We start from the raw sequence: 27,590 nt of genomic DNA, 5'->3' as shown, positions 1-27,590 counted from the left end.
GGCATCGAGTATGGCAATTTATTTTACCAATGTACACTTGAGAGAAAATGCATCGTTTCTGCATGTCGATGGAGAAACACCTGCAGCCTGGGTACTCTTGCCTCAGCTCTGTCTTCCCTGATGAGGCTGAGTTAGGCTGGTAAGGGTGGTAGCAGGAAGATGTTTGGGCACAGAGGTGGCTGGGATGGAAGGAGGTCTGGTCTTTACCTGGTGGTTACAACGGCCCCAATTCCCTTCCTCAGGGCTCTGAGCTCTCCACCATGCTTAGCCCTTTCTCTGCCTTTTCTCTTTGGGGTTGAAGACCAACTGACATCAGCCTAGTGGTGGACTGAGGACTTTGGATTCCTAGAACTTGTGAGTCCTTCTCTGAAACACTCCTCTCCTCACATTGCTCTATCTGGGGGAGTGTTCTAGATGATGGTGTCGTGTGAGGAACCTAGAGGAATGCCATTACTTGGGGAAACTAGGGTGTATCCTGGAGCAGCGCCAATAATCCCAAAAGTCATGGTCCTACCACACAGGAAGCTAACTGGGAGGACACAAAAGGCAAAGCTGTCGGCCTCATTGGTGTTAATAGGAGAAAACTAGAAGATCAGGACATCTAGATGAGAAAATAAAACTTTCAATTGATTCTATGGGCACTGTAGACATTGGAAGAAGAGAGTAGAAAGGGAAAAAATGGCAGAGATCCAGTCTGATTCTGGAAAAAAAAAAAGAAATTTTCTTAGGTTTTTCCTTTAAATGGCCTCTAGAATATTCATGTCATCACCATTCCTATCTAGTGGGTCAGGAGGTACTCAGGTGATTCACATTCACAGACACAGAAACTTTATTTTACCTACGCAACATTCATCTTCCTGCATCCCTACAGCCCCAATATTTGATATGGATCATTTAAGAGCAGCCAAGATGGTTGGCCAGAGATATTAAGTGGTCGTGGTTAAGAGCATAGGCTTAGGAGCTCGTATTACCTGTGTCCTCGGGCAAGTTACTTAACCTCTCTAACCTTGGTTTCCTCATTTGAAAAAGAAAAAAAACGATAGTACTAACCACATAGAGTTTCTTTGAGGATTCAGATAATATATGCAAAGCTCTTAATGTACCAAAAGCAAGTATGTCTTGATCCAGTCCATGCTGAACTTATCACCATCAGAACAGTATCATCATCATCATCATCACCATCATCATTAAAACTTCCATTTATTCAGTAGGGTGCCAGGCACCCCACGTTAGCAAGTTTTTAAACTCCTTAAAATCCTATAATATGGGCTATTTCTCCTCCAAAACTCAAGTGTTGACAGATCTGGAACCTTGGGTTCATTGACTGACCCACTGTGAAAATGGATTGAAGGAAGAATGATGACATGATAGTGATTTAATAAGAAAAATGGAAGAATTTGTGAGAGTTCCATTCCTCACATGGGTCAGACTGCCCTTAAGCTCATGGCAGAGTGGTAAAGAGAAGAAACACTGGGCTATTTGCCCAGAGCCCATCCTTTGTATGAGGTTGGGCAAGTCATTTAATGTCCGCAAACCTTGATTCTCTTCATCTGCAACTTGAGGATAATAATGTTACCTTGCCAACCTTACAGCATTGACCTGAGAATTACATGAGATATGGTGCGTAAACATGATGTGTGGACGGTATTATTATAATACCTACCAAGAAAGCCCCTGATCCATTTGAACCTCTGCTCCACTCTTTCCTTCTTTCATTCAACCATTATTTATTATGCAGAGACCCTATTCTCACACTACATCCTGCTCCATTTGTAAATCAGTGCATTGATAGACATTCTGCTGCATATAATTAGACCTTTGTGAGTTTGCCGTGTATGTGTCAGTCCTTTGAGGGATTAGTTGGAAATTTTAAAAGTCATTATTTGATCTGAAAGCAAAGGGCCAGCTCTGATCTCTGGTGATCCTATTCTAAGAGGCCCTGCTTGGTCTTGGCCATCTCTGCTACCTGCAGAAATGTCTTCACTGAAGAGCCATTTATTATGCCCTCAGTTCTAACTAAAGACTAATATTTAAAATGCCATTCGAAAGAAAAATAGCATGGCTTTTAGAGCTTGGGAATCAGGAACACTTGACTTAGAGCCTTGCTCTGCCACGGAAAAGCTGTGGGACCTCCTGAATGTTAAGCTTTATGCTCTTTGAGCCTCTGTTTTTTTCTTTTCTAAAGTGCACAGTTGTGATTGGAATTAAATTAGATTAACTATATATTTAAAAGAATGTTGGCACCTATATAGTAGGCTACCAAAAAAGGGTAACTATTATCATTACTAATATTCATTTAAAAAACACGTCAGTGCCTTCAGCCATCATCCACTATGGGAGTAAAAGTCTACAATAGACAAATGACCACATAACAAACTACTCTTGGAAATCAGAGCCAGGGAAAGAAGTCTCTCCAAAAGAACTATCTATTTACTAGATGAGGAAACTTATCTTCACTCATTTAGGAGAAAATATCACAACCTTCTCTGCCTACAAAATCCCAGAGCTTCTTGGGGAGTCTGAACCCACACTGGACTTTGCTAAAGAATAACGTGAAGAAGCAGCATCTGCTATCAGAGCTACTCACCAAAGTTCAATTGAGGGAGAATCTCTTTTTGTTCCCAGCTCTCTACAACCAGAAGCTACTGCTGCGTAACCAGACACGTGAGTGCCAGGATATACAGCGATGAGCCAAGAGCTTAGGGGATGAAGTTACCAACAGAACCAGTCCTAATCTTTGGAGAGCACCCAGTCTGAGAGATGAGAGGTGGGAAATGAGGCCCCTGATCTCAAAAAGACTCCAGTCTGATGATTGAGACATAGTCCATGTCCTTAAGGGAATATCTATTCTGATTGGGGAAATAAAAAGGACCAAAACAGAATGCTGTTTGGCCTTTTCTGCTAAGAGGCCTAGAGCTAAATTCAATGGTCAGTGCAGGATGTACTTTATCACACCGTTTTAATATGATTGCCTCTTCCCTTTGTGTGACTTCTGATCATTATAACTTCATTCTAATAGTCATATTGAATAAAAGCTTTCACTGTAATCTGCTGTCTCATCCCTCTTTTTTTTAAAAAAAAGTGAGAGCATAAATATCAATAAATAACCATACCTTTACTTAAAATTCTAGTACCAGAAAATGATGAACCAAAGATAGTGGAGGTGGGCTTGAGCCCACCCCCATTGTAAGGATTGGGACTCACAGGTCATGCCTGGCTGTCACAGGTTCCTCCACCTGAGCCTGGGTCTAGACATAGGATGGTCCTCTCTACCATACCTGAGATACTTAGTCAAAAGACAGATTGCCAGGGCCTTATCCCAAACCTCTTGTGTCAGAATTTCCAGAGGTGTTGCCTAGGAAACTATAGGCTTAACAATGACCCCTATATGAGTCATAGCATCAGGAAAGTTTGGGAAACACCAGGCCCAGTTTTTCTCCAAGAAAAACTGAGAGGACCATCAGAATCACTTAGGGCGGCTTCTTAAAAAAGCAGATTTTGGGGCCTCCCACTAAGACCTGCTGAATCAGAATTTCTGGGAGTAGGCCCTGGAATATGCATTTTTATCTGCACCCAAAGTGTTGCCTATGGGCCGATGTTCACTGAACAGTCCTTCTGCAATGTGAGCTACTGGTCATAAAGGGGCCAGATCAGATTGTCTCGTCACAGTCTGCTTTACGAGGCATGACTAAGGGAGATGATTTAAATGTATAGCCTTCTTCTATAGGCAGCCAAGCAGCACGAACCCCTCTACTATACACAATGCTTTGTTGTAGAGTTCTCCTAAGTTTTTATGTACCACCTTCCTTCAGAAACATGAAAAATCTGACAGAAAGCTCCTTGCTCGCTTTGGTCCTTTCTCACAGTGGAATCAAAGCTTAAAGGTCTTTGTTTACAGATATTCTCAGGATACACTCCTACTTGTTTGGTCCATTACAGGGCCAGGTTTTGGGGCAAGTGACCTGGACCTAGGCCAAGCTGGCACAGTTGGAAGGTATAGAAATCAACCCCTCATAGGTGATATTATCCTACTTCTGAGACTGGCATGGTAACTGTCTCAATTTTAGCCATCAGTGAAAGACAAGGCAAAGTGTACTTAAAGCAGCGGGAATGGATCAGTCATAGCAGAAATATACATTGCATGGGGTGGGGGGATGTCACATTTTGACTGACGTTAGTCTTAATTGTCTACTTACTTGTTTGTCTTTATCAATCTATCATGCATCTACCTACCTACCTGACATTCCAAAAATATACACATATAGTACCTGCCAATGCACCAGGTACATAAAGGGATTATGGGTGGGCCTACCTACTGCCTCTCACATCCTTTTTGGCCAGAGATCAGGCAGTGACTTTATGCTTCCTGATCCTGTATACACAGGTCCCTCATAGCACCTGTATGGCGTCTTCCAGGCCTCGGGTCCAATCGGGCTGGAGTGGCAACCACCAGCAGATCCCTCAGAGAAACATTATGGCTGTGAGAACTCTGCAAGTGGAGGAGGGGGGACACATCCAGTGGCCTCTTCTCACCAGAGCTTCGGCTTCTGGGCAGGGAGGAGTTTTCTGCAAAGGCAAAATCATTGGCATGATCAATTTGTGCTGCTGAACTCAGCACAAATTCCTGGCAAAGGTCACCTCCTTCTAGGGTCCCCTAGTCTAAATCTGATCTTGAATCAGAATCAGCCATGATTCCTTCTCTCCAAACAGTTTCTCTTCCCTACATCTTCATACTTAATGCCCCCAACTGGTACACACTCAGCAGAAGAGGCCACATCTGAATGAGAACGGGGAAATGCTGAAGAGGGTACTTAGACATAGCATTCTATTTTCATCTTTCTTGTCTTCCCAATAAGACTAGGGACTTCCTAAGAACATGGACTATGTCTCCACCATCAGGCCAGGGTCTCCCTGAGGACAGAGGATGCACTCCCTCTTTCAGAATGGGTGCTCCTCAAAGATTAGCACTGGTTCTGTTGGTTATTACATCGCCTAAGCTCTTGGGTCATCCCTGTAGACAGTGGCACTCACGTGACTGGTGACTCAACACCAGCTTCGGGTTGTAGGTATCTGGGAATAAGGAGAACTTCTCCTTCAGTCGAATTTTGGTGACTAGCTCTGATAGCAGATGCTGTCTCTTCATGTTATTCTTTAGTGAAGTCCAGCTTGGGTTCAGATGCCCCAAGAAGTGCTGGGATTTTGTAGGCAGAGAAATTTTTGGTATTTTCTCCTGGATGAGGTGCTGGTCGTACTGCTGCTGCTTGCATTTAGAGGAGACCATCCTGTTCAGTTCTGGGCTACTACATTCAAAGCTGGTCATCATGGTCATGCTCAGCAGAGACTCAGGGGAGTCTGAGACCTGAGTGGTGGATTCTGGAGAGGTTTCTACTGAACTCAAGGGCTGGAAGAGAAAATAGTCCAAAATGAGACTGTGGAAAGCAAAGAAGTCCTTCCTATGCCACTCTTGATTTAAACAAGCAGATTAAGAGCTGAGTTCATCAGTAGCAAGAAATATTAGGTCTGAGGTGGCCCGTTGGTTAGAGCATGAACTCTAAACAACAGCGAGCTCTGAACATGGGCCAGTGAGCTGTGCCCTCCACAACTAGATTGAAGACAGCGAGCTGTCGCTGAGCTTCTGGAGGGGCGGCCGGATGGCTCAGCTGGTTAGAGCACGAGCTTTTAACAACAAGGTTGCCAGTTCAATTCCTGCATGGGATGGTGAGCTGAGCCCCCTGCAACTAAAGAATGAAAACAGTGACTGGACTCCTAGGCATCTACCCGGAGAAATCCAAAACTCCAATTCAAAAATCTGTATGCACTCCTATGTTTATTGCAGCACTTTACACAATAGCCAAGATATGGAAACAACCGAAATGCCCATCGGTCGATGACTGGATTAAGAAGCTGTGGTACATTTATACAATGGAGTATTACCCAGCCATAAAGAAAAAAGAAATCTTATCATTTGCAACAACATGGATGGATCTAGAGAACATTATGTTAAGTGAAATAAGTCAGAAAGAGAAAGACAAGTACCATATGATCTCACTTATATGCGAAATCTAAAGAAAAGAATATGTGTATGAACTAATCAGAAACAGTTTTGGGGACACAAAAAAACGAGTTGTTAGATGGGCGGAGGGGAGGGGGTTGGGGATGGGGGAAGGGTGAAGGGATTGGGGAGCGGCTGGTGACCACAGGATGGCCTCAGGGGTTTTTTGAGAATTACTTTGGGGAACTTATTCAATAGTGTTTGGGGATTTTGTTGGGTGTCCGATGGACATGTGTCCTGTTTGGGAGACCACCTCAGGGATGCTGTGGATGCCTGGTCATGGCATTGTACACCAGAGGCTGGACATTAATGAATGCCAACTATAATTTTATGTGTATAATGTGATGGCTCGGTGTGAGGTCGGGGTGGTGGTGGATGGGGGGAGGGAGGTTCACGGTGTGAGGAATGTAAAAAAAAATAAAATAAAAAAATAAATAAATAAAATAAAATAAAATAAAACTAAAAAAAAAAAAAAAACAGTGACTGGACTTGGAGCTGAGCTGCGCCCTCCACAACTAGAGTGAAGGACAATGACTTGGAACAGATGGGCCCTGGAGAAACACACTGTTCCCCAATATTCCCCAATAAAATTTATTTAAAAAGAAAAGCTAAATAAAGGTATTTTCAGATAAATAAAACCAGAAATTCATCACCAGCAGACAGATGTTCATTATAACAAATTCACCAGCAGATAGATGTGCATTATAATAAATACTAAAGGGAGTTTTTCAGGTGAAGGAGAAATTATATCAGATAATAGATAAATAAATAAATACATAAATACATAAATAAAATAACCCTATAGTTTTGGCTCAAAGACCTTCTTTTCTTTACCCTTCTTTTCTCCACTCTCTTGAGCCTCATCTCCATGAAATCCTGAGGTGGTGGCAGCAGTGGTAGCAACAGAATCAACAGCAGGGCCTAAGAAACCTAAATCTCTGAGGGAGGGGAAACTTCCTCTCCAAGTGAAAGAGCTGTGGTCCCAAGAGGACAGAGTGACCCCCTAATACTTATTCTGTCTATGACTTCCGGCCACTTGGCCCTGGAAGTAGGTATAGTCGCAGAAGAGTGTCACAAAGCAGGTAAATAAAACCTCAGCTTACTGACAGTAAAACTGAAATAGAGAGGCTTGGGGAACCAGAAAGTACCACAGAGACTATGAAAAGGAAGGAATTTGGGAACATGACTCAGTAGATTATGAATTCCTGGGATCACCCCTGAGCTGCCTATGTGCAACTCTGCCCATAAACAGCTTACCAAAAACTTTCAGAACTGAAGTAAAGAATAGATCACTAATGGGAAAAGATCTACCATGCAAACACTAATCAAAAGAAAGCTGGAGTGGCTCTATGAATATCCGCAAGATAGACTTCAGAACAAAAGGAGTAGAGTAAGAGAGATATGACATCGCATTATGATAAAAGGGTCAATATGCCAAGACATAGCAATCCTAAATGTGTATGTACCTTATAACAAAGCTTCAAACTACATGGAGAAAAAGTTGCTAGAAATAAAAGGAGAAATAAAAGGACAAATTCACAACTATGTTGGAGATTTTAACATTTCTCTCTCGGTAATTGGTAGAACCAGTACACAGAACATTAATAAGGACACAGAAGACCTGAACAACATCATCAACCAAATAGATCTAATTGACCCACGACCCACGAACAGCAAAATACACATTCTTTTGGAGTGTACATGGGATAGCCTCCAAAAGAGACCATATCCTGGATCATAACATAAACTTTAACAAATTTAAAAAAACTGGAATCATACAAAGTATGTTCTCTGACCACAGGGAATTAAAGTAGAAATCAGTAACAAGAAAATATCCAAACAATTATAAATTAACACACTTCTAAATGTGTTACACTTAAAAAAACAGGTAATAAAGGAAATCTCAAGTAAAATTAGAAAACACTTTGGACTGAATGAAAACACGATTTATCAAAATTGTGGTATGTTGTTAAAGCAGTGCTGAGAGAAATTTACAGCATTAAATATTTATATTAGAAAAGGTTGTAATCTGTAATGTAAGCTTCCTCCTTAAGAAACTAGAAAAAAAAATACAGTAAGTCCAAAGCAAGCAGAAGGAAAGCATTAATTAATAAAGAGTAAAACAATGAAATCCAAAACAGGAAAATAATAGAGAAAAAAACAATGAAACCAAAACTCAGTTCTTTGAAAAAAATCAATACATTGATAAACCACTAGCAATAGTTACAAAGGAAAAAAAAAAGTGAAAGAATAAACAAATTTCCAATATCAGAAATACAACAGAGAGTCTCACTACAGACTCTGCAGACGTTAAAAGGATAATAGGGGACTATTATAAACAACTTTTCATACATAAATCCAACAACTTATATAAAATTGACCAATACCTCAAACACCAAAACCCACCAAAACTCACTCAAAATAAAATACATAACTGTTAAAGAAATTGAATTTATAGCTTTAAATGTTCCAAAAAAAAATCTTCAGGTCCAGATAGTTTTACTGGAGTACTCTACAAAATATTTAAATAAGAAATAATTACAATTCTACACAATCTCTTCCAGAAAACAAAAGAGGAGGGAACACTTCCCAATTTATTTTATAGAGTCAACATTACCTGATAGCAAAGACTGATGAAGAAAAGAAAACTACAGACCAATATCTCTTATAAACAGACAAAAATCCTCAACAAAACATTAAGAAAATTGAATCCAGCAATGTGTAAAAAGAATAACACACCACAGCTAAGTGGCATTTAATCCACGAATGCAAGGCTGGCTCAATATTCAAAAAGCAGTGTACGTAATCTACTATATTAATCATCTAATGTAGAAAAACCATATGATTCTATCAACTGATACCAAAAAAGCACTTAACAAAATTTGATATACAGTAATGATTTTAAGAAACTCTCAGCAAGTTATAAATAGAAATAAACTTATTCAAACTGATAAAGGACACATACAAAGACTCTACAGCTAACATCATACTTAATGGTAAAAGGTTGAATGTTTCCCTTCTAAGACTGGAAACAGGGCAAGTATGTCTACACTCTCCACTCCTATTCAGCATTATATTAGAAATCCTAGACAGTTCAATAAATCAAGAAAAAGAAATAAAAGGCATAAAAAAGTGGAAAGAAAGAAATAAAACATCTTTATTTGAAGATAACATAATTGATTATGATGAAAATCCTAAACTTCACCAACAATGAAAAAACGTACTAGAATTTATAAGGCACCAAAGCAATTCAATGAAAAAGGAAAGTCTTTTCGACAAATAGTTTTGGAACTAGATATATATATGGGGAAAACAAACCCAGCTTCCCATCACCTAGCATACTCAAAAATTAATTTAAAATGGATCATGGACCTACACACAACGCTAAAGCCATTAAGTTTTTTAAAAAATCCTAGGAAAATATCTTTGTGGCCTGGGAGTGCATGAAAATTTCTTAGATAAAACACAGAAAGTAATAACCATAAAAGAAAAATTGATAAGCTTCATCAAAATTAAATTTTTCACTAATCAAAGGACACTACAGAGAATAAGAATAGGCAGATTTCCAGAATATATAAAGAATTCCTGCAACTCAATAGTAAAAAATAATGCCATTTTTCAAAGGGCAGGAGGCAAAAACTTGAATAGACTCTCAGCAAAGAAGGATATATGAATGACCAATAAGCAGTTGAAAAGGTGCTCAACATAGTTAATCATCAGGGAAATGCAAATTAAAACCACGAAATCACAACACACCCATTAGAGTGACAAAACTTTAAAAGTCAGATAACACCAAATGTTGACAAAGATGGAACCGCTGGACTCTCATTCATTGTTGGCTGAACGGTACAATGACACAATCACTTTAAATAAAGATTTTGGAGTCTCTTATAAAATTATACATAGATCTACCCTTTGACCCAGAAATTCTTCTCGTAGGTAATTATTTAGGAGAAATGAAAACATATTTCCACAAAAAGACTTATATAGGAATGTTCATAAGAGCTTTAATCCCAATAACAATAAAAAAAATAAAAACTGGGAACAACATAAATATCCACCAACAGGAGAATTATAAACAAACTGCAATACATTTGCACAAGAGAATACAATTCATAAATAAATAAGACCAAACTAATGATATACCCAACAACATGAATGAATCTCACAGATGTAATGCTGAGCTAAACAAGCCAGACACAACAGAATATAAACTACATTATTCCCTTTACACAAAATTCTAGAATAGGCAAAACTAATCTAAGGTTAAAAAAAGAGTCAGAGTCAGGACAGTGGATGTCTCCAGGAGGGACCTAGGAGGCAGGGGGAGACAATTGCCTGGGAAAGGACAGGAGGGAACTTTTTGGAATATCAGAAAGTTGTGTATTGTGATAGGGCTATGGGTTACACAGGGATGTTTATTTGTCAGAATTGTACAGTTAACATTTGAGCATTTCAGTGCATGTAAATTTCATTTTTTAAAAAGTAAAGAAAAACTGGGGTTCAACAAGAAAAAATACGACATGGAATGAGATAAATAACCAAATCACACTTACATAAATTTTAAATGCATGTATGTTAAAAATCTCTACTTTGCAAGGAAAAACATACTAACAAAAGATGGTGGATAGGAGAATGGGAGGTGAGCATAGGGAAAAAGGAAAAGTAACTAAATAAAACAGGCAAAGGCTTCGAATGAACCAAGTATGATACAACAGCCTGAACCAAGAATTTTGATTAAATCAACCCTCTGCACATGAAATTCAAAAAAGGAAAAAAATAATAAAATGTTCCTGTTTTATTTTTTTAAATCTCTTCACAATTAAGTAGTACTGCTTTAAGTCTTAGGTTACTGAGAAAAGAACAAAGGCAGTCTTAAGAAGTAGCAGTAATATTCAAATAGCTGATGCTTACTTGCGTCCTGTGTATCAGACACTACTCTATAAACATTTTCATGGATCCTTTCATTTAATCTTCATAGTAATCCAGTGGTAGGTACTCCCATTTTTTCAGATAGGGAAACTCTAGTTACTGAGATTAAAATGACTTGATGGAAGTCATATATATATATAATAAAAGGAGACTCTAGGATCCAAACAGAGGCAGCCAGATCCCCAAAGCATACCCTTTACTTGTGTATGTGTGTGTGTGTGTGTTTAAAAAAACACATAATGAAAAATTTACCATCTTAACCATTTTTTAGTGTACAGTAATGTCAACTATATATACATACATTGTTGTGCAACAGATTTCTAGAACCTTTTTAACTTGCAAAATTGAAATTCTATACTCATTAAACAACTCCACTTTTTACGTCCCTGAAGACCCTAGCAACCTCCATTCTACTTTCTGTTTCTTAGAGTTTGACTACTCTAGATTCTTCATATAAATGGAATCATAGAGTATTTGTCTTTTTCTTGACTGGCTGATTTCACTTTGGAGAATTGTCTAAGACCTTTGCTCATTTTTTAATTGTGTTATTTGGTTGTAGAGTTGTAAGAGTTTTTTATATGTTTTGGAGACTAACCCCTTATCAGACGTACGGTTTGTAAATATCTTTTCCCATGCCACAGGTTGCCTTTTCACTCTGTTAAGTTTGATGTATTCTCACTTACCTAGTTTTGCTTTTGTTGCCAGTATTTTGGTGTCGTTTCCAAGAAATCGTTGCCAAATTCAACGTCATGAAGCTCGAAATCATACTTTCTTAAAGGTGTTTATCAAATTATGGGTTGTAAACCTACTAGTCGGTCATGAAATTAATTTAGCAGGTTGTAACTGATATTTTAAAAGAACAGAACAGCATAGCACAAAACAAAAAATATCAAATGAATCACCATATTTAGTATGGCTAAGCACCGTTTTAGAAATTTTTTCCTAGTTGTGTATGTACATGATGGACCGTGAAATAAAATGGATTTCTATTGTGGGCTATGGTTAGGAATATTAAAATCATTGCACTACTCTATACTGCACTTGATTTTCCAGTAGTGGGCCTAACTACAATGAACACTAAAGAACCTGTGCTGGAGCTGCCAGGACCACATTCACGTGGCAACTTAGTTTCTGTAAAAACAGCACATCACTGTCACATTACATTAATATTTTTGACGTGAATTTTATTTGTATTTGTTTAGGTTTGGTTTTGTAGGTGCTTAAGAACTTTTTTAAGTATAGAGATTTTGTACTTGGTTTTATGCTTGTATGGATTTATAAAAATAATTTAAGTCTATAAGTTTTCTTTACTTCAAATGGTGTCCATCCATCAATGGAGTTTGAGAAACACTGTTTAGGTGCAGTACTGGGTTTAATAGTGTCCCCCTCCCCATATTCTACCCCCACAACCTCAGAATGTGACCTTATTTAGAAATAGGTTACTTCCAGATATAATTAGTCAACTTAAAAATGAGGTCATACTGGATTAGGATGAGCCCTTAAATCTAATGACTGGTATCCTTAAAGAAGACCATGTAAAGATACACAGAGGAGAAACATAAGGAAGAAATCCATGTGGCGACAGAGGCAGGGATTGGAGTTATGCTGCCACAAGCCAAGGAACCAAGGATTGCCTGCAGCCACCAGAATCTAGCAAGAAGCAAGGAAGGATCTTCTCTGGAGAGCCTTCAAATGGAGCATGGCCACGCTGACACCTTGTTTTCAAACTTCTAACCTCCAGAACTTGAGAGAATCAATTTTTGTTTTAAGCCACCAAGTTTGTGGTAATTTGTTACGGCAGCCCTAAGAAACTAATACAATAGGTGGTACCCTGTGTAAAAAGAGGGGATGCATAAGGTGGCCTTTCTAAAAGCCCTAAAAGTATAGGTCTCTACTCCTAGCAGCTATGCCATTCTGTAACTTGGCCTTCACAAGTGGGGAAATTGAGGCCCAGGGAGGTTAAGTGGCTTACTCAAAGGGCCATAGCAAGTCAGGGGCAAAGAAGGGATCAGAAAGCAAAGCCCCCACCACTACCCCGAGCTCGGCCCTCTGGGAGGTAGAACACTCCACTTACCAGCGTGCCGGTGACTATGTTCACTGCAGAGGCAGACGTGACTGCCTTGATTCTGGAGATGAGTTTACTGAGCTTCTGCCTGGAGCAGCAGAGAAGGCTTGAATTCCTCAGGTCGGGTACAGAGCAGTAATGCCTCAGAGATGGAAGCTTAGGCAGAGCAGGGCCATCCTCCTCCTCATTGGCGATCTCCTGGTCGAGGCTGCTGTCTGTCTCATTTTTCTTTGCATCTCTGACACTCAAGAGTAAGTCAGGTGTGTGGGACACTAATGTCAATGGCTGAAGGTGCTGGGAAGGAGGAAACCAAACACACAGTCCATGGGAACTCTGTCCACTTCCAGATTCACCTGCACCCAAAGGTAGGTGCAGTAGAGATAAGGAGAAGGAAAGCAATTGGTATCAAAGTCTCTCTAATCTGAGGCTCTTAACTTGGGGTGCAGGGACTCCTAGAGAGCTTGCGGATGGTTTCATGGGGTCTTTGAGCCACGTAAAACTGCGGTTCTAAAATTGTATCATTTATGGCAAGAGATTCCATTGCTTTGATCAGAGTCTCAAATAGTTCATGACCCTAACAAAGTTATTAAAACAAACAAAAGAAAACACTGCTCTAATCCTGTTACTTCAAGTAAGTCTTTGAGAAAAAGGAGATGGACTAAAAAGTCAATTGAATCTTTCCACTGAGCCAGAAGAGAGAACTAGGCAGAGAAGGGGGAATCCAAAGATTCAGATCACAGGACAGTGGCCCATAGCCGGAAACTGGTCCACACATTGAGCAGAGAGCAGGCTGGGAGAACCCAGCTGTGGTCAGTCACCCTGTGTAATGTTCTGAGGGTCCTGCCTCCCAGAAGCTCTTCCCTGTGGCCTTCTCTCTCAGCTGTGCCCCTGGCCTGATGGAAGGGAGTGTTCCACTCCAAACCAGAGGTGGGCACAATGAGTACATGCAGTCCGGGAGCCCACTCCCTTGTGTTCAGCCTCCCAGCTGCTAACTCCCACTAGAGGAGGCAAGAAGGACAGACAAGTGAGAATCCTCTCTGCCTGAATGGAGGGATCCTCTGAAGGACGCTGGGCTCCTTGGGACTTCTGGGCTGCCCCTCCTGTGGCCCAGCCCTCCAGGCAGCCCCCTTCCTTCAGTGTGTCTGGGCTCTGAGTAGTGGTCTCCTCAGCATCCCCCCACGGATTGGCCCCAGCCGGGGAAGGGTGCTGGGTACATATGCTCCCCTCCCTTCCCAGTTTACTTGTTTGGAGGCGTGGGTGGTAGCTGCCTTGTATTTCTGCCGTTGTGTCTGTTGCCAGCTCTTCGAGCTCTTGCCTCTTGCTTGCTCGCCTGCCGATTCCCCCTGCATCTCTACCTTCTTCTCTTTAGTTTGGAAGGATTTTTTCTCCTGTTTTAGTCTCAGCTCCTGGATCAGTTGCCTGCCCATTGAGGAACAGTGAGTGTCATGTAGGGTAGGGATGGGCTGCCTAACCCATCCCTAAATGTGATTCTTCTTGAGGGGTGGACAAGACTGAGCAAAGAGCGGAGTGCTCCACCTTCCTTCCCCCAGCAGGTCCAGTCTGCACAAGGGACTGAAGGTCACAGAGCAGGAGGTGGAGGAGAGTCATCCCTCCAGCCCTACCATTCCCAGTCTGGAGAATAGTATCCAAGGAGAGAGGCGCAAGAAGAGAACTCCACTCCACTCCCCACAACCCTACCTCTCACCTCACCTCCTAGTAGGCCAGATGGCATACATGGCAGGTGCTTAGAACAGGGTCTCACAGGAGGCCAAAGTCAGGGGCTCCCACATGGAACCACTTCATATCCTGGGCCTCTCTGGCCAGTGACGTAGTGAAAATAACGCAGTCACATGAGTCAGGAGCCAGGGGCTCTGGTCCCTCTCTTGTCACTATCTGCTGTATGATGTCTGCTCTGCCTTCTCCTTCCATAAAATGAGGTGGTGGGTAGGGGATTGGACTGGATGGGATGAGTCCCTTATAGCTCTTAGTTTTTATACCTGCATGAATCCAGAAGGCAGCTCTGAGGGACTTGGCATTCTGGAGTGGGGAAGCCTGTCTCAGGGGTGAGCTTCTAGAAACAGCCACACATCTATACCCATGCCAGGGAATCTTATGATTCCTGGTCCTTGTGAGACTAAAGCAAATGTTCCCCTGGCAACTTCAAGGTTGGGGAATGAAGCTCAGAGACCTTCCTCGTGGTCCCAGGCCAATTACCCAGCAAGTCAAGCACAATCCTCCCAACACCCTGCCCACCACGAGGGTGTCTGCCTACCGGGCACACGCCTCCCGCGCCCTGGAGGTAACTGTATTCTGGAAGAGGGAATTGTTGTCCTGGAAAAACTTCTCATACTTTTCCAAATTCAGACTGGGATAAATCAGGTGGAATCCTCCACAATTTTCCTTCTCATACTTCTCAGTTTTCTCTAGACGCATGGCCTGAAAACCCTTGACTTCCTCCATCCTGTTGGGAAGCAGAACACAGGGCTGCAATGGGACATGACTTAATTCCTGGAAGGGAATTAAGCTGGAAGCCAAGCTGGAAGCCAAGCTGGAAGACATCTAGGGCCAGGTAATGACCTTGCACAAAACAGTGATCAATCAGCATTTCCTAAGTGTTTCCCTGAGAGGAGATTCTAGCCCTTCCGGGATAGCCAGTGTCACAATGCACTATGAGCTGGTTAGAATAGTCTTTCGACAGCTCACCAAATTCTCTCCTATTACAAGTAAAAACCTTTTCCCTTGTGGCTTCGTTTTGATGAGAAAGACTGTTGCCACCTTCCCAATCACAGCCCCTATTACTCTTCTCTGGAGAATGACAGCTTGTGTTTTGCTAAATGTGAGGGCTTTTTGGATGAGCTTGATGAGCTTTTATGAGCTGTGATGATCTCATTCTTCTTCACAGCCCCCTCAGGAGACAGAATTCAGGGAGGGAGAAATGATAAGCCCCTTTTATAGCAGAGAAACCAAGAGCCACTGAGCTATCAGTGGCTATGTCATGATAAGGAGAATAATTCAGAGGTCTCTGGCCGCTCCCTGACTGACGCTACCTCCTCCTCTAGGAGTTTAGAGAAAGCTGGCACAGTGGAAGGCACCCTGGAATCCCACCACATAGCCCCTGGGCTGTGGGTCCAGACCTGCCACTTAAAAGTCCAGAGTCTTGGTCTCCTTAGCTCCAAAAATGGGACCATACAACACCCCACACTACCTGCCTATCAGGCTCCTTACAAGGAAGATAGTACACATGAAAGTGCTCTGAGAAACACAGTGCCATCCAAACATAGATGCTATTGCCCCAGTTCCAGAAGTTTAATCTGGAAGGACCAGGCTGGCTCTGCTCATGAGGAGGGCAGAGGCCACAGTGGGATCTGAAAAGCAACACAGGCATCTCCTTGACCAGGTTCCGGGTCTTCTGATACTAGACTCACTCTGCAGAAGGCCTCTGGTAAAAGGTAAATGTTGCCCAGGAGAGAGCAGAAACACATTAGCTCGCGCCAACACAGCAAAGATAGGACAGGCACATCTTTCATTTTGTAAAAATAAAGGAATGGTATTGGTGATTCTGGAATATTCATTGATATTAATAATCTCATATCCATTGTATATTGTTATATCTATAATTTAAATCTTCTGTTTTTAGGAACAAAGGAATATTCACAGTAAAACTGTTCAAACTGCCACATTCTGCAAATGCAAACTAACTTTCCAAGTAGGATTATCATTTGTAAGAATGGACCCCTCTCTCCACCAACTACAGGCAAGGTTCTAAATAGTCTCCAACACAAATTATAAAGTGCCAGGCCTTTTATATACATTATTACATTTAATCTCCCCAATCAACCTTATGTATCATTAGCTCCATTTCACAGAAAGAACACTGAGGCTCAGAAAGGTGACATAAAGGTCACATAACTAGTCGGCTGTCAAGTCGTAATTTGGACCAGGACAGACCAGTCTTATTGGGAGCAGAGACATCATAAAGAATGGGGTCCTACGGGGGGCAGGAGACCCTATTGTACCTGGTCTCCCGAGAATGACATTGCTGCAGGAACCGCCCCCGTTGCCTCTCCTCCTCCAAGACTTTCTTCTTGTCACAGCTTCCCAGGTTGATCAGAACCAAGGTCTCATAAAGCAGACTGTCCTTCACCTCTTTATCTAACCAGAAGTCGGTGGAGAAGCTGGGGGAGTGGTTGACCTGTGAGGGCAAGACAGCAGCTGGGGCTGGACTGGCCAGAGTGAAAGCAGGGAGAGACCAAAAGGCCACCTCCAGGGAGCTACCTGAGCCCACCTTGGCGCCCTGGCTACCAAGATGAGTGGAAGGGAGGGGGAGAGAAGGTCTGTACTGGAGCCACAGTGAGGGAAGGAGGAAGTAGAACCCCTTCTAGTTTAACTAGCTTTTATTTTAGCCCATTCTTCTTAAGAAGCATCAGAAAGTCCCTTATCTTTGTTTTCCCCTCCATGTGGTGTGTGTGTTCTCTCACGTACACTGTGCATTCCATAGAGCAAATGGAAGGGGGCAGTCCAAAGGGCCAGTCGGGAAGGTAGGGAGTAGAAAGAAGTAGTGCATTCAGGATCCTGCCTGGGGTTTGGGGGGAAGGCAAGTGGGAGGAGAGAGGGGATTCATTCCTGCTTACAGAAAAGTCCATATTGTTCAGAGGCACTATGTGACATTTGAAACCTTCTAGCAGTTTCTAAAGGCTTGCTTCTGGTGGCTAATTCTGCTCTTCGGTAAGAGCTCCAAACAGTGGGGGAGGGGGAAGCACCCACACACGGGAACAGGACTGGGAATGGAGGAAAGGCAAGGTCCCAGGAATCTGATCTATAATTCTGGGTTCTTCATTCTGAAGGCTGACTCTGTGTCATTGGCAGCTGGCACTAGTACTTCTGACTTACACCCCACCCACACCCATACCCCCGTTCCCTGTGTGCATACTAAATGGCTGCTTGAAAGCGCTGCTGGGCACAAGTTCAATCCAGAAGACAGACAGCCACCCAGAAACTTCTCTTCCTCCTCTTCCCAACACCCATGGGTCTGGGGGAGGCAGGAAAGTCACTGAGTGTCTCCCTACCCATTCCTGTCGCCATAAACAGCAGGCCATTCTCTGTTGGTGCTTGGAACTGAGTGGTCCAGGCTCCTGAGAGCCAGGCCTGGCAGCTCCCATCTGACCTTGAACATTGTCAACCCAGGTTTGATGAAGAATACCCCCTTTATGGGAGATGACTCTGTTACAAAAGGTAGACCTGTCTTTAGAATCGCTCTGTGCCTGAGATCAGAGTTTCCAAGTCTGGGTGGACCTCAAAAAGGCACCAGGAATTCTCTAATTCCCGGACGTCTACCCCCCTCTGGTGGCCACTTCTTAGCTAAGGGAGAAAACCCAGGCAGCAAGCACCAGACAGGAATGGGCGCAGGAAGGTGAAACTGAGATAGCTGAGGGGGGGGAGATGAGCCTGGAGCCGGCTGGCCGTAATGAGGCCAGTTTTCACCCCTCACCCCAACCTTCCTACCTCCAACAGCCAGGGCTTGAGTTTGTGGTCCAACAAAATGTCAAAGCCCAGGATTTCAAAGCAGGCGCTGTTGAGCGTGTGGCTGGGGAAGCAGGTGTGGTAGTTGTGCTTGACGATGGGGTGGGCCGAGATGATTGTCTTGATGATGACATCCTCGATATCTCTCCATATCTGCTCCACGTTGTAGCCATGGCTCTCCATGTACATGTTGAAGGTGGAGAGCTTCCTGGAGGGGAACCATAGGCCATAAGTCAGGGCGGCCCACCTCTGGTCCCTTAAGCCTATGGCATACTGTAAACCAGGAACTTCTGGAGGAGATAAAGCCCCTGAGCCAGTAGGGATGGACATACAGGAGCTGGGGTGACATCAGGGCTGTGTCAGCTCAGGAGGGGCCTGTGGGAGCCATGGGGCCACACTCCTCAAGCGTCCACAACCCTGGAGTGGCCACAAACATAATGACATGCTAAGACCTGCCTGGGCACTTTCACTGTGACCCAGAAAACACTCATGGGCTGTGGCTGGGACTGAACATCCTGAGTAGAAAGTTTAATGGATGAACTTAAAAAATAAAAACCAACATCCTACATCACGGTTTTGCTTTGGTGGCAATTTCTCAGCCTTTGGTGTTTATCAGAAGTATTCAGGGAGCCTTTTAAGAACAGCACTACCTGAGGTCCACCTCAGCCATCTCAGAGGATTCTGGGGACACTAAAGACACAGAAATTTCGTTTTCGGACTACCCACAGGGCAAAGGCAGCCCCAGGGCTCTTCCACAGATAGGGTTACAAACTGCCTCAGGCAAACCAGGATAGTCCAGATTTTAGAACTGAAAGCCCAACATCCCAGGAAACCCCTCACTTGCGGCCAGTTGAGGGCTGGTAACCCTGTCACAGAGATCAGAGGATGTCTACCCCATGGGAAGACGTTCATGAGGAAACACCTGAAGGGATGCCCCAGGCAGCTCCGTGCTGGCAGGACAGAGAGAAGGAGAATCCAACAGGTCCAGAGGCATCGATGGGACAGACAACTACCCCTTCACATGCAGACGTGTGTGCACAGAGAGTTGAAGTGGGAAGTGGAAAAATGGGAGGAGTAGAGGTGGGGAGTGAAGAGCAGAGGGGAATGAGAAGACAAGAGACATGGCTCACTGAGTTCAAAGAGCTCACTAGACCCCAGCCAGTATAGTCAAAAAAGGAGGATGTGGGGTAGGCTAGCCAATGCACATTTCAAGGGCCTGCTGTGCATGCAAAGCTCAGTCAGGGAGGGGATCCCAAGAAAATACCACCTTTGTCATGGGAAGCCTAAGGACTTTTTGGGAAGTCAACACACATATGAAACAACCAAGGATGCATTTATATAAAGACAGTTAATATCGAGGCCCATATCCTCTACCTGCCATCGTCAGGGAATAGAGTGTTGTACATAAATGAATTTTCCAGATTGCTTGAGGCCAATCCTTTCAAGTGCAAAAAAAAAAAAAAATGTATTTAAACTGTCAAACTGGGAAATAAAATTTCCCAAAGTAGATAATATACTTCCTTCCCTTCTTATAACAGACATTGTGAATCATAACATAACCTCTTTGTGATGACTCAGGAATACCACAATGAGTATATATTGTGTAAATTATTTCATAATGTCCAGTGGTTAGTCAATTCAATTTACTACACCAGTAAGTGCCAGGCACCCTGAGAGATAAAGAGGACCTGGTCTCTGCCCCAGAGGCCTTCCAGGTATCCAGGTTTTTGTCTTCTCCTCCGCTACTCCTCCTGAGTTTGCAGCCTGGTGAGGGATTGACCAGGGACACAGTTGGCCTCAGGCTGGGGAGAAGGGAGTTGGGGACAGGTGAAGTAGTCAGTATGAAAAGTAGATTGTCTCAAAAGATGGGGAAGAGAAAGAAGAAAAAAGGTGAAAAGAAAAGGGAGGGAGAGAAGGAAAGGAGGACTCCGCCTGGCAACATAGGAAGTACCCAGAAGGCCAGCGTACCAGTCTAACCTTTAAGGGGCTTAGGTACAACAGGTGACACTAGACAAACATGCGCACTGAGCAAAGAGCAGTTATCAGCTCTGGCTGATGTTGACCACAAGGGTGGTGGGAGTCCAGAGATGGAAAGGTCACAGTGGGTGGTTAGACTCAGATTCCACAGGCTTGTCCTTAGAGGTGGAACCCACTGCTCTCATCTGATAAGTGAGAAAACAGAGGCCCACAGAGAAGATGGGTTTCGCCCACACTACAGTGGTTATTTGGCTGGACCAAAATCCAGAACCAGGTCAGAGAAGGCAACGTGGAAGCTTAGTAAGACAGAAGGGCCTTCACAGATGCTCTCCCATATTTTCGTTTGGAGCTGAACAAAGGCCAAGAGGCGGGAATGAGAGAGGCATATATGTCGAGTATGAGCAAGAGTGTCCTGGAAGAACACCATGGAGCGAATAGAACAGGCAGTGTTTGCTAGTGGTTAAGGGCATGGGCTCAGGAGTTTTCATTCCAGCTCTACCACTTCCTAGCTGCACAACCTTGGGGAACCTTAACCTTTTTACACCTGTTTCCTAATATGCAAAATCGGGATGCTCATAATATATTGCTGTTGTAAGGATTAACTGGGTTGAGGTATATAAATTTCTTAGAGCAGTACCTGGCATATAACATGTATTCAACAAATGAAATGTTGGGGTGGCAGGTCAGCTCAGCTGGTTAGAGGGTGGTGCTAATAACATCAAGGTTGCCTGTTCGATCCCCACATGGGCCACTGTGAGCTGCACCCTCCTTAATAAATAAATAAATAAATGACTTTAAAAAAAAAGAGAGAGAAAGAAATGTTGACTACTAGTGTAGTAGTAATAGTGGAAAGTGCGATCTGGTCAATCAAATTATACTCGGTTGAGCAAAGGAGTTTGAACCTGGTGCTCTAGGCACCTGGGAGCCACACTGGTTCTGAGAGTGGACGCAATGACTGTATGGGACGCCTGATAATAACAGCCTCCACTTGCATGGGGATTATTGTTTTTGAAGCCCATTCACACCCATCATCTCAGTTGGTCCTTAAGACATCTCTGTGAGGCTGGCCAGCCAGGATTCCTATTTTATTATGTCATTTTAATAAAATGACAAAAAATAAAAATAAATTTAAAAAAGGGGTACAGAGAAGGTAAGCAGAGGTGTCTGGAGCTAAGGAGAAGAGCGAGGAGGCCGATGGAGCCATCAGGTCTGAGGCCGAAGTGAGGTCTGCGCCTAGTGGCAAGGGATGCCGGGACATTTGAAGGAGGAATGTTCAGGATTCAATGACTCGATGGAAAAGGAAACATCCAAGATGACACCAAAGTCTAATCCTACCAATTAGAAAGTAGAAATGGGGGAGTTGGGCAGGGGAACCAGTTTGGCACGCTGAGGTGGAAGCGAGGAGACAGAACACAGCCATGTCGGGAAAAGCTAGGTCGGAGACAACAGGGAGATGTCCAGATGCAGCCGAGGAGAGACGGGCCTGGAGCTCAGGGGATACAGGCTTAGACAAGCAAGGGCAGGGTGGAGACCAGGGGAGCAGATGACTGCTCCAGCAGAGAAGGTGCATGGAGAGGAACAGAGGGGTGAGGCCAGACCTTGGGTGAGAGAGGGGTGAGGAGAAGGAAGAGGCCGGAGAGAGGGGGAATGAAGGGCAGCAGAGCAATACTGCACACCCTCACCTTAGTCCTCCATGATACCCTCTCCCTCACAGCCTGAGGGCCGCAAGCCTGTTGTTGGAGTGTCAGTTCTCCTAAGAGGAGGGAAATGAGGGCCCTTCAATCACACACCCTTAGACTAAGGAAAAATAACATGAATCACAAGCACTGTCCACGCTGCTATCATGGGTCACTCGAGGCTCACGGTAAGTGGGATGTGAGGAGGGTACGGCAGGGCAGGGTAGGGCGTCCTATCACCCTCATTTTACAGACCAAGAAGAAATGGAGACTTGGAGAGATGAAGGCACTTGCCCAAGCTGACTCAGCTACCAAAAGTCAGAGCGGGACTGGAAGTCAGGCCTCACTGAGCACTGAAGCTCCACATGCAACGGCACAGGAGTCTCTGCTGATGCCCTCAGTGCAGGTGGGGAGACAAGGTGGGAGAGCTTCAGGCAAGACGGGTGGCTGGTGCTTTCTGAAAGGCGAGGTCGCTTCCACCCAGCCCAACATGTCCCCTTCAAGTAGGTTTAATCTAGTGATTTTCCATTTGTTTTTTGGAGCTCTGCCACTGAGGGAGTTCGTGAAATTTCCCGGGCCTCTCTGATGCTCTGAAGCCAAACAGATTGCCTGTTTATCAGTCCTTTGAAGCCTGGTGCAGAAGGAGCATGGGCCTTGGAGTCTGACAGATCTACCTTCTCATCTGCTCTAGCATTTATAGCTGTGTGACCTTGAGCAACTTACTTAACCTCTCTGAGACTCAGTTTCCTCATCTGTAAAATGGAGATGGCACCTAATTCATAGTTCTCCCCCTACAAATTTAGATTATAATGCTTCTGCCATAGTGTTCTGAAAATTCAATTTAAAAAAATGCACACAAATCATCCAGCGTGGGCCCCAACACACAAGAGGCCTCCATAAATATTTCCTTTTTCTTTCCCCTTTGCCTGGTCATGTTCACATTCTTAAGCCCTCCTTTTTCTTAAAACTCAGATGAGACAGGATTAGATGATAACATGCATGGGAAGATACTCATGCATTCCTCTCATTTTTCCTCCTTCTTCTGGAGAATCTTAAAGCCAGCTAGCCACATGTCATGTCACACCAGGCCTCATGACACATCATTTGAGAATCTCTGTTGGAGCAACACCCCAGGGAAACACAAGCTTAGGAACAATTGACTGGCATATCCTTTTCCCAAGGCAGACCAGCAATCAATAAATATCTGTTGGTTTGGAAATGTCAGAAGGGCCAACTGTAACAAGAATGTTTTGGTCTGTGTGTGTGTGTATCCTGCCAGGGAAATAGTTCATGTTTATCTGTCCTCCTCCCATCCTCCTAGGGTTTACGATGTGGCCCTCTTTTAATGATTAACAGCCTGAGGGCAGAGACTAAGGAGTCTGTTCTGGGTTTAGAGGCAAAGAAACACTTCCTGAGACCATGTGATCCAAGATGGAAACACAGATGGGGACTGGCAGGGTTTCGGTAGAATCCCAGAGAGCAGCTCTGAGACTGGCAGGGAAAGAGAAGAGAAGTAAAGCCACTTCCTTACCTCTTGCTGCCAGAGTGAGCATCTCGAATGAAATTGGAACTGTGCTTATTAATGGAATAATTAGTCAGGTGCATGCAGATATCATCCTGGGGAAGAGACACAAGTGTGTGGGGTCAGGAGGAAGGGCAGGCCTCCCACTTCCTCTCTGTGCCTTCCCACGGTCCCTGGGGCTTAGAGACGGAGAAGAAAGGGGAAGCTTTCAGACTTATTTAAACTGGCAAGACAGAGGAAATAAGAATAATGATCCTACAGCTTGGAGTATAAGAAACTCCAATTCCTTCTGAGAGTGGATAGTGCCCTGCTGAGGGACACCTCAGAAGACTGGGGGTGTGGGGAGAGGGAGTGTTTGCCCAAGGCCTCCCCTCTTACCATGGAACTGTGGCACTGGCTTTGCAGTCAGACAGAAGTAGCCACGAGTCCCAGCCTGATCTCTTCCTAGTTCTGTGACCTTGGACAAGTCTTATACTCTCTGGGTTTTCATTAACTCTCTGTAAAAGGGAGGTGATAATCCCTATTTCTGAGGGCTCCTGGGAAGGCACATAGTAGGTGTTCAGCAAATGATAGCCACATCCACAATGTTTGAGAATGTGGATTTAACTAGGGTTGATTTTCTTTTTTTTAATCATGCTAAGGGAAGATGGGGAGGCAGCGTGTCCCCTGAGCTTACCAGGTTGTCTGTGCAAGGGTGGGAGTAAGAGGTTGTGGCAAAGCGGACCAGTCCTTCATTGTATGCAAAAATCCTGAGAGGGTCACAGGATGTCATCAACACATAAACCCGTAGGTCAAACTTGAACCCATCGATGATAAAGGGCTGGGAGGAGAGAACAGAAGTCACACAAGCATTGGAGGAGAAATTCAGACTTGTAGATCATTAGCACCCCATCTGGCATGAGCTCCAACATTGCCTGGTGTTACACAGTGTAGATTTGGCCAGGGCTGGGGAGGAGGAGAAGGGGTTTGGGGCTCCGTGACCTGCCATGTGACCTTGTAGAAGTCATTAACCCACACTGTGCCCCAGTTTCCTGATCTGTCAAATGGCATGAGTAACCATCTTCAAGAGATCTCCTGGCAACTATACAAGACATTAAGAAATCCTGGCAGGTGGAAGATGAGGGTAAGGGGGATCAAATATATGGTGATGGAAGGAGAACTGACTCTGGGTGGTGAACACAATGGGATTTATAGATGATGTCATACAGAATTGTACACCTGAAATCTATGTAATTTTACTAACAAATGTCACCCCAATAAATTTTTAAAAAAAAAGAAAAATTCTGAAGGCCAAGATACCAATAAAAATCAAGAGCACAGGTGACCAAAAAAAAAAAAAAAAAAAAAAAAAGAACTCCTGTGATAAAGAATGTGCTGTCACCATCCAGGGCTATGTTATTGGTGCAGTTCTGTAAAAGTTCTCCCTGCAATGCTGATCTGCAGTGCTGGCTGACGCTTCCCCTGCACACACACTTCTAGAGGGCTCCCTTCCAGCAATGGGCTCTACTGTGACCTCTGACCTCCAGTCATGGAGTAAAGCTCCTTACCATTATCTCTCCAGGACTACTCCCCTGTCCCAAATGAGCTGGGGCCTCCCAGCTGTCGTGTGAAGAATCAAGAGAGCAGCCTGGTAGGGCCAGACCAACTGACAAAGGTGCAAGGGCGAGGGACACTGTGGCCCAGGCATCTCTGGTCAGAAGGCTTGAGCTGACAAATCCAAGGCAGAAGACAGGACTCGGCTTCACCCCCACCCTTGCCCTCCATCCCCTCATTTCACATTTGGTCCAGTGGGGCTTGAGACTGAGGTCGCTGTGGGGACAAATCGATAATCACAACGAGGAAGTACCTTTGAAATATAGAGCTGACAGATCATGTCCTCCCCTGGCTTGATTTCTTTCACCGTCCGGGTGATGAATATACCTCTCCCTTGGGAGCCTGAATCCGGCTTACAAATGTATGTCTTATTTTTTCTTGACCTGCTGTAGTTCTGCAAATCTCCCCAGCTACCAGAACAAGGAGGGAACGATATACACCTTTAGTTGGGGAGCAGTGAAAAGGAAGGCTAGTTCTTTATAAAACACAACAACAACAAAAATGATCTCATGTGACAAAAGCCCTGGAGTTGAAAGACACCCACAGCTCGGATCATAGAAGAGACAGCAGAGCACACACAGTGGAGAGAGGGTGGGCTTTGGAGGGAATTCAGGTCTGGATTGGAACCCAGGCAATCCCACTTACTAGCCGTGTAGCCCTTTGCAAAGACCTGACCTCTGTCAGCCTCAATTCCATCGTCTATACTGTGAGGATAATGACACCTATCTCCTACATGACGTAATGCAGGCAAGGTGCTGATATATGCTGCACACCCCACAAAGTTAGCCATGACCAAGGAGTTTGACTTCCTGAGTTTGTACATAGATTTGGAGATCTGAATCTGGCTCAAGACCCAAGCGATGTGACCTTGGATCAATCTGTTTCTTCCCCTGCCCTGGGTTCAGCTTTTCCTCTGTAACATCTCCACTTCGGCCAGAATGTGAGAGGGCAAAGACTATCTTTGAACAAACTTTGAAGAAAGTATAGTGGGAAGAAATAAAGAAAACAACTTAATGGATTATAAATCTCAGTCTTGCTATATTTCTTGTTTTGCATTTTAACTCAAAGGAGCTTTGTGACCACTGCAGGTCACTTAACTGCAATGTTCTTCAGTGGCCATGAAATCTGGAGGCGCCTGTTGACATGATGGCAAAGACATTTCCTTCCAAGTTGCTGCTAAGTCCTGAAAGTTGCTCCAGACAGCTAGGAAAGGCTGGGAACCCTGGAGCTCTTGGTTCGGGAAAGCACTGGGCAAAGAGGGGAGAGTAGGATTTCTCTGAGGCCCTTGCCATGTGAGTATAATTCTAATGGCAACATTTCTCTGTCCCCTTCACCTCATCTCAAACATCAGATTGTACCCAAGTCATATTCATGTCATCTCACATTTCTCCTGTTTCGTGGTGGTGTGATCCAGAGTATTTTATGTACTAGGAATGGATGTCCAGTTTTACGATGGAAAAAGTGAGACCAGAGATGGGGAAAGGCTGACTGTCATCCATGGCACTACCATCGGACAGAGATCAGACATTCCTCCCTGCTCCTAATCTGGGCATTAACTACTACCTCACTCCCTGCTAAAGTACTCATGGTCCCTAACAATTCAGAAACTGCACAGTTAAAAGGTTGGAACAAGTTCAAAACCAACAGCTTTCAGGGTCAGAACAAATTCTCACTCTAACTGCAGGCACAGGTTGCAAAGCACCCAGCCCCTCAATGTCATCTAATTTTATAGGCAGAGCTTTGTGTGTCCTCAACCTTGGCCATACCCTTTCTCCCTTCTCTTCCTGAACAGAAGAGATGGGAGATCCTGTGGAAAGGGAAAGTAGCAGCCGGGAATCAGGAGCAGAAGGGAGCACAGGTAGGCACTCACTCAGCAGGAAGACACCAGGTCCTAGGGAAGAAGTGGAAATCTTCAGGGAACATCTTTAACATGCGGTTCATATTCCTGGCCAGCAAGTCCTTGCGGCAGATTTCACTCATCCCTGGGAAGTGATTGATTTTCTACGAAGGAAACCAGAATTCATGAACATGGGGACATGCGATTGCCCACAAGATCCCCTCAGGGGGTCCCCTCAGGGGACAGTGGGGACCCCACGGGGTAGATGCCACACATGCTGAGGACCAGCTCTGACTCAGATACCTGGTAACTTTTCATTTCCATCACCCGCTCCAGTGACACCGAGTAGTCAGTCCAACAGAGAGTCCAGTCGTCGTTTTCCCCTCCCTCTCGAAGGCCATACTGTTGGGCAGCCC

The 27,590-nt window shown here is 44.1% G+C and overlaps 1 protein-coding gene across 2 annotated transcripts; it reads right to left on the bottom strand.

Moving 5' to 3' along the window:
- TTLL6 (tubulin tyrosine ligase like 6) lies at positions 1–27,590 on the bottom strand. 2 transcript variants are annotated; one of them, XM_081028657.1, is made up of 13 exons: positions 27,478–27,590; positions 27,208–27,338; positions 25,591–25,747; positions 24,421–24,564; positions 23,754–23,839; positions 18,552–18,777; positions 17,066–17,241; positions 15,322–15,510; positions 14,291–14,468; positions 13,059–13,343; positions 5,032–5,401; positions 4,313–4,566; positions 1–700 (listed from the first exon to the last, which is right to left on the bottom strand). In XM_081028657.1, the coding sequence occupies exons 1-12, from the start codon at positions 27,496–27,498 to the stop codon at positions 4,358–4,360; spliced, it is 2,172 nt and encodes a 723-aa protein (XP_080884783.1). In that variant the 5' UTR covers positions 27,499–27,590; the 3' UTR covers positions 1–700; positions 4,313–4,357. The 2 variants fall into 2 exon arrangements, with proteins under 2 accessions (XP_080884783.1, XP_080884782.1); XM_081028656.1 differs by lacking the exon at positions 1–700 and having other exon boundaries at positions 3,103–4,566.

The sequence above is a fragment of the Rhinolophus hipposideros genome (genome assembly GCF_964194185.1).
Source record: "Rhinolophus hipposideros genome assembly, chromosome: 20".
NCBI classification, from domain to species: Eukaryota; Metazoa; Chordata; class Mammalia; order Chiroptera; family Rhinolophidae; genus Rhinolophus; species Rhinolophus hipposideros.
The sequence above is the reverse complement of the archived record's forward strand: the minus strand, read 5'-3'. Positions and strand labels throughout refer to the sequence as shown.

Coding starts and splice junctions, on each gene's coding strand:
- TTLL6 (XM_081028657.1), bottom strand. CDS start 27,498: ATGGAAATGAAAAGTTACCAG. Junction 27,339..27,477: donor TGGAAATGAAAAGTTACCAG/GTATCTGAGTCA, acceptor TTTCCTTCGTAG/AAAATCAATCACTTCCCAGG. Junction 14,469..15,321: donor GCGCGGGAGGCGTGTGCCCG/GTAGGCAGACAC, acceptor CTCAATGGGCAG/GCAACTGATCCAGGAGCTGA.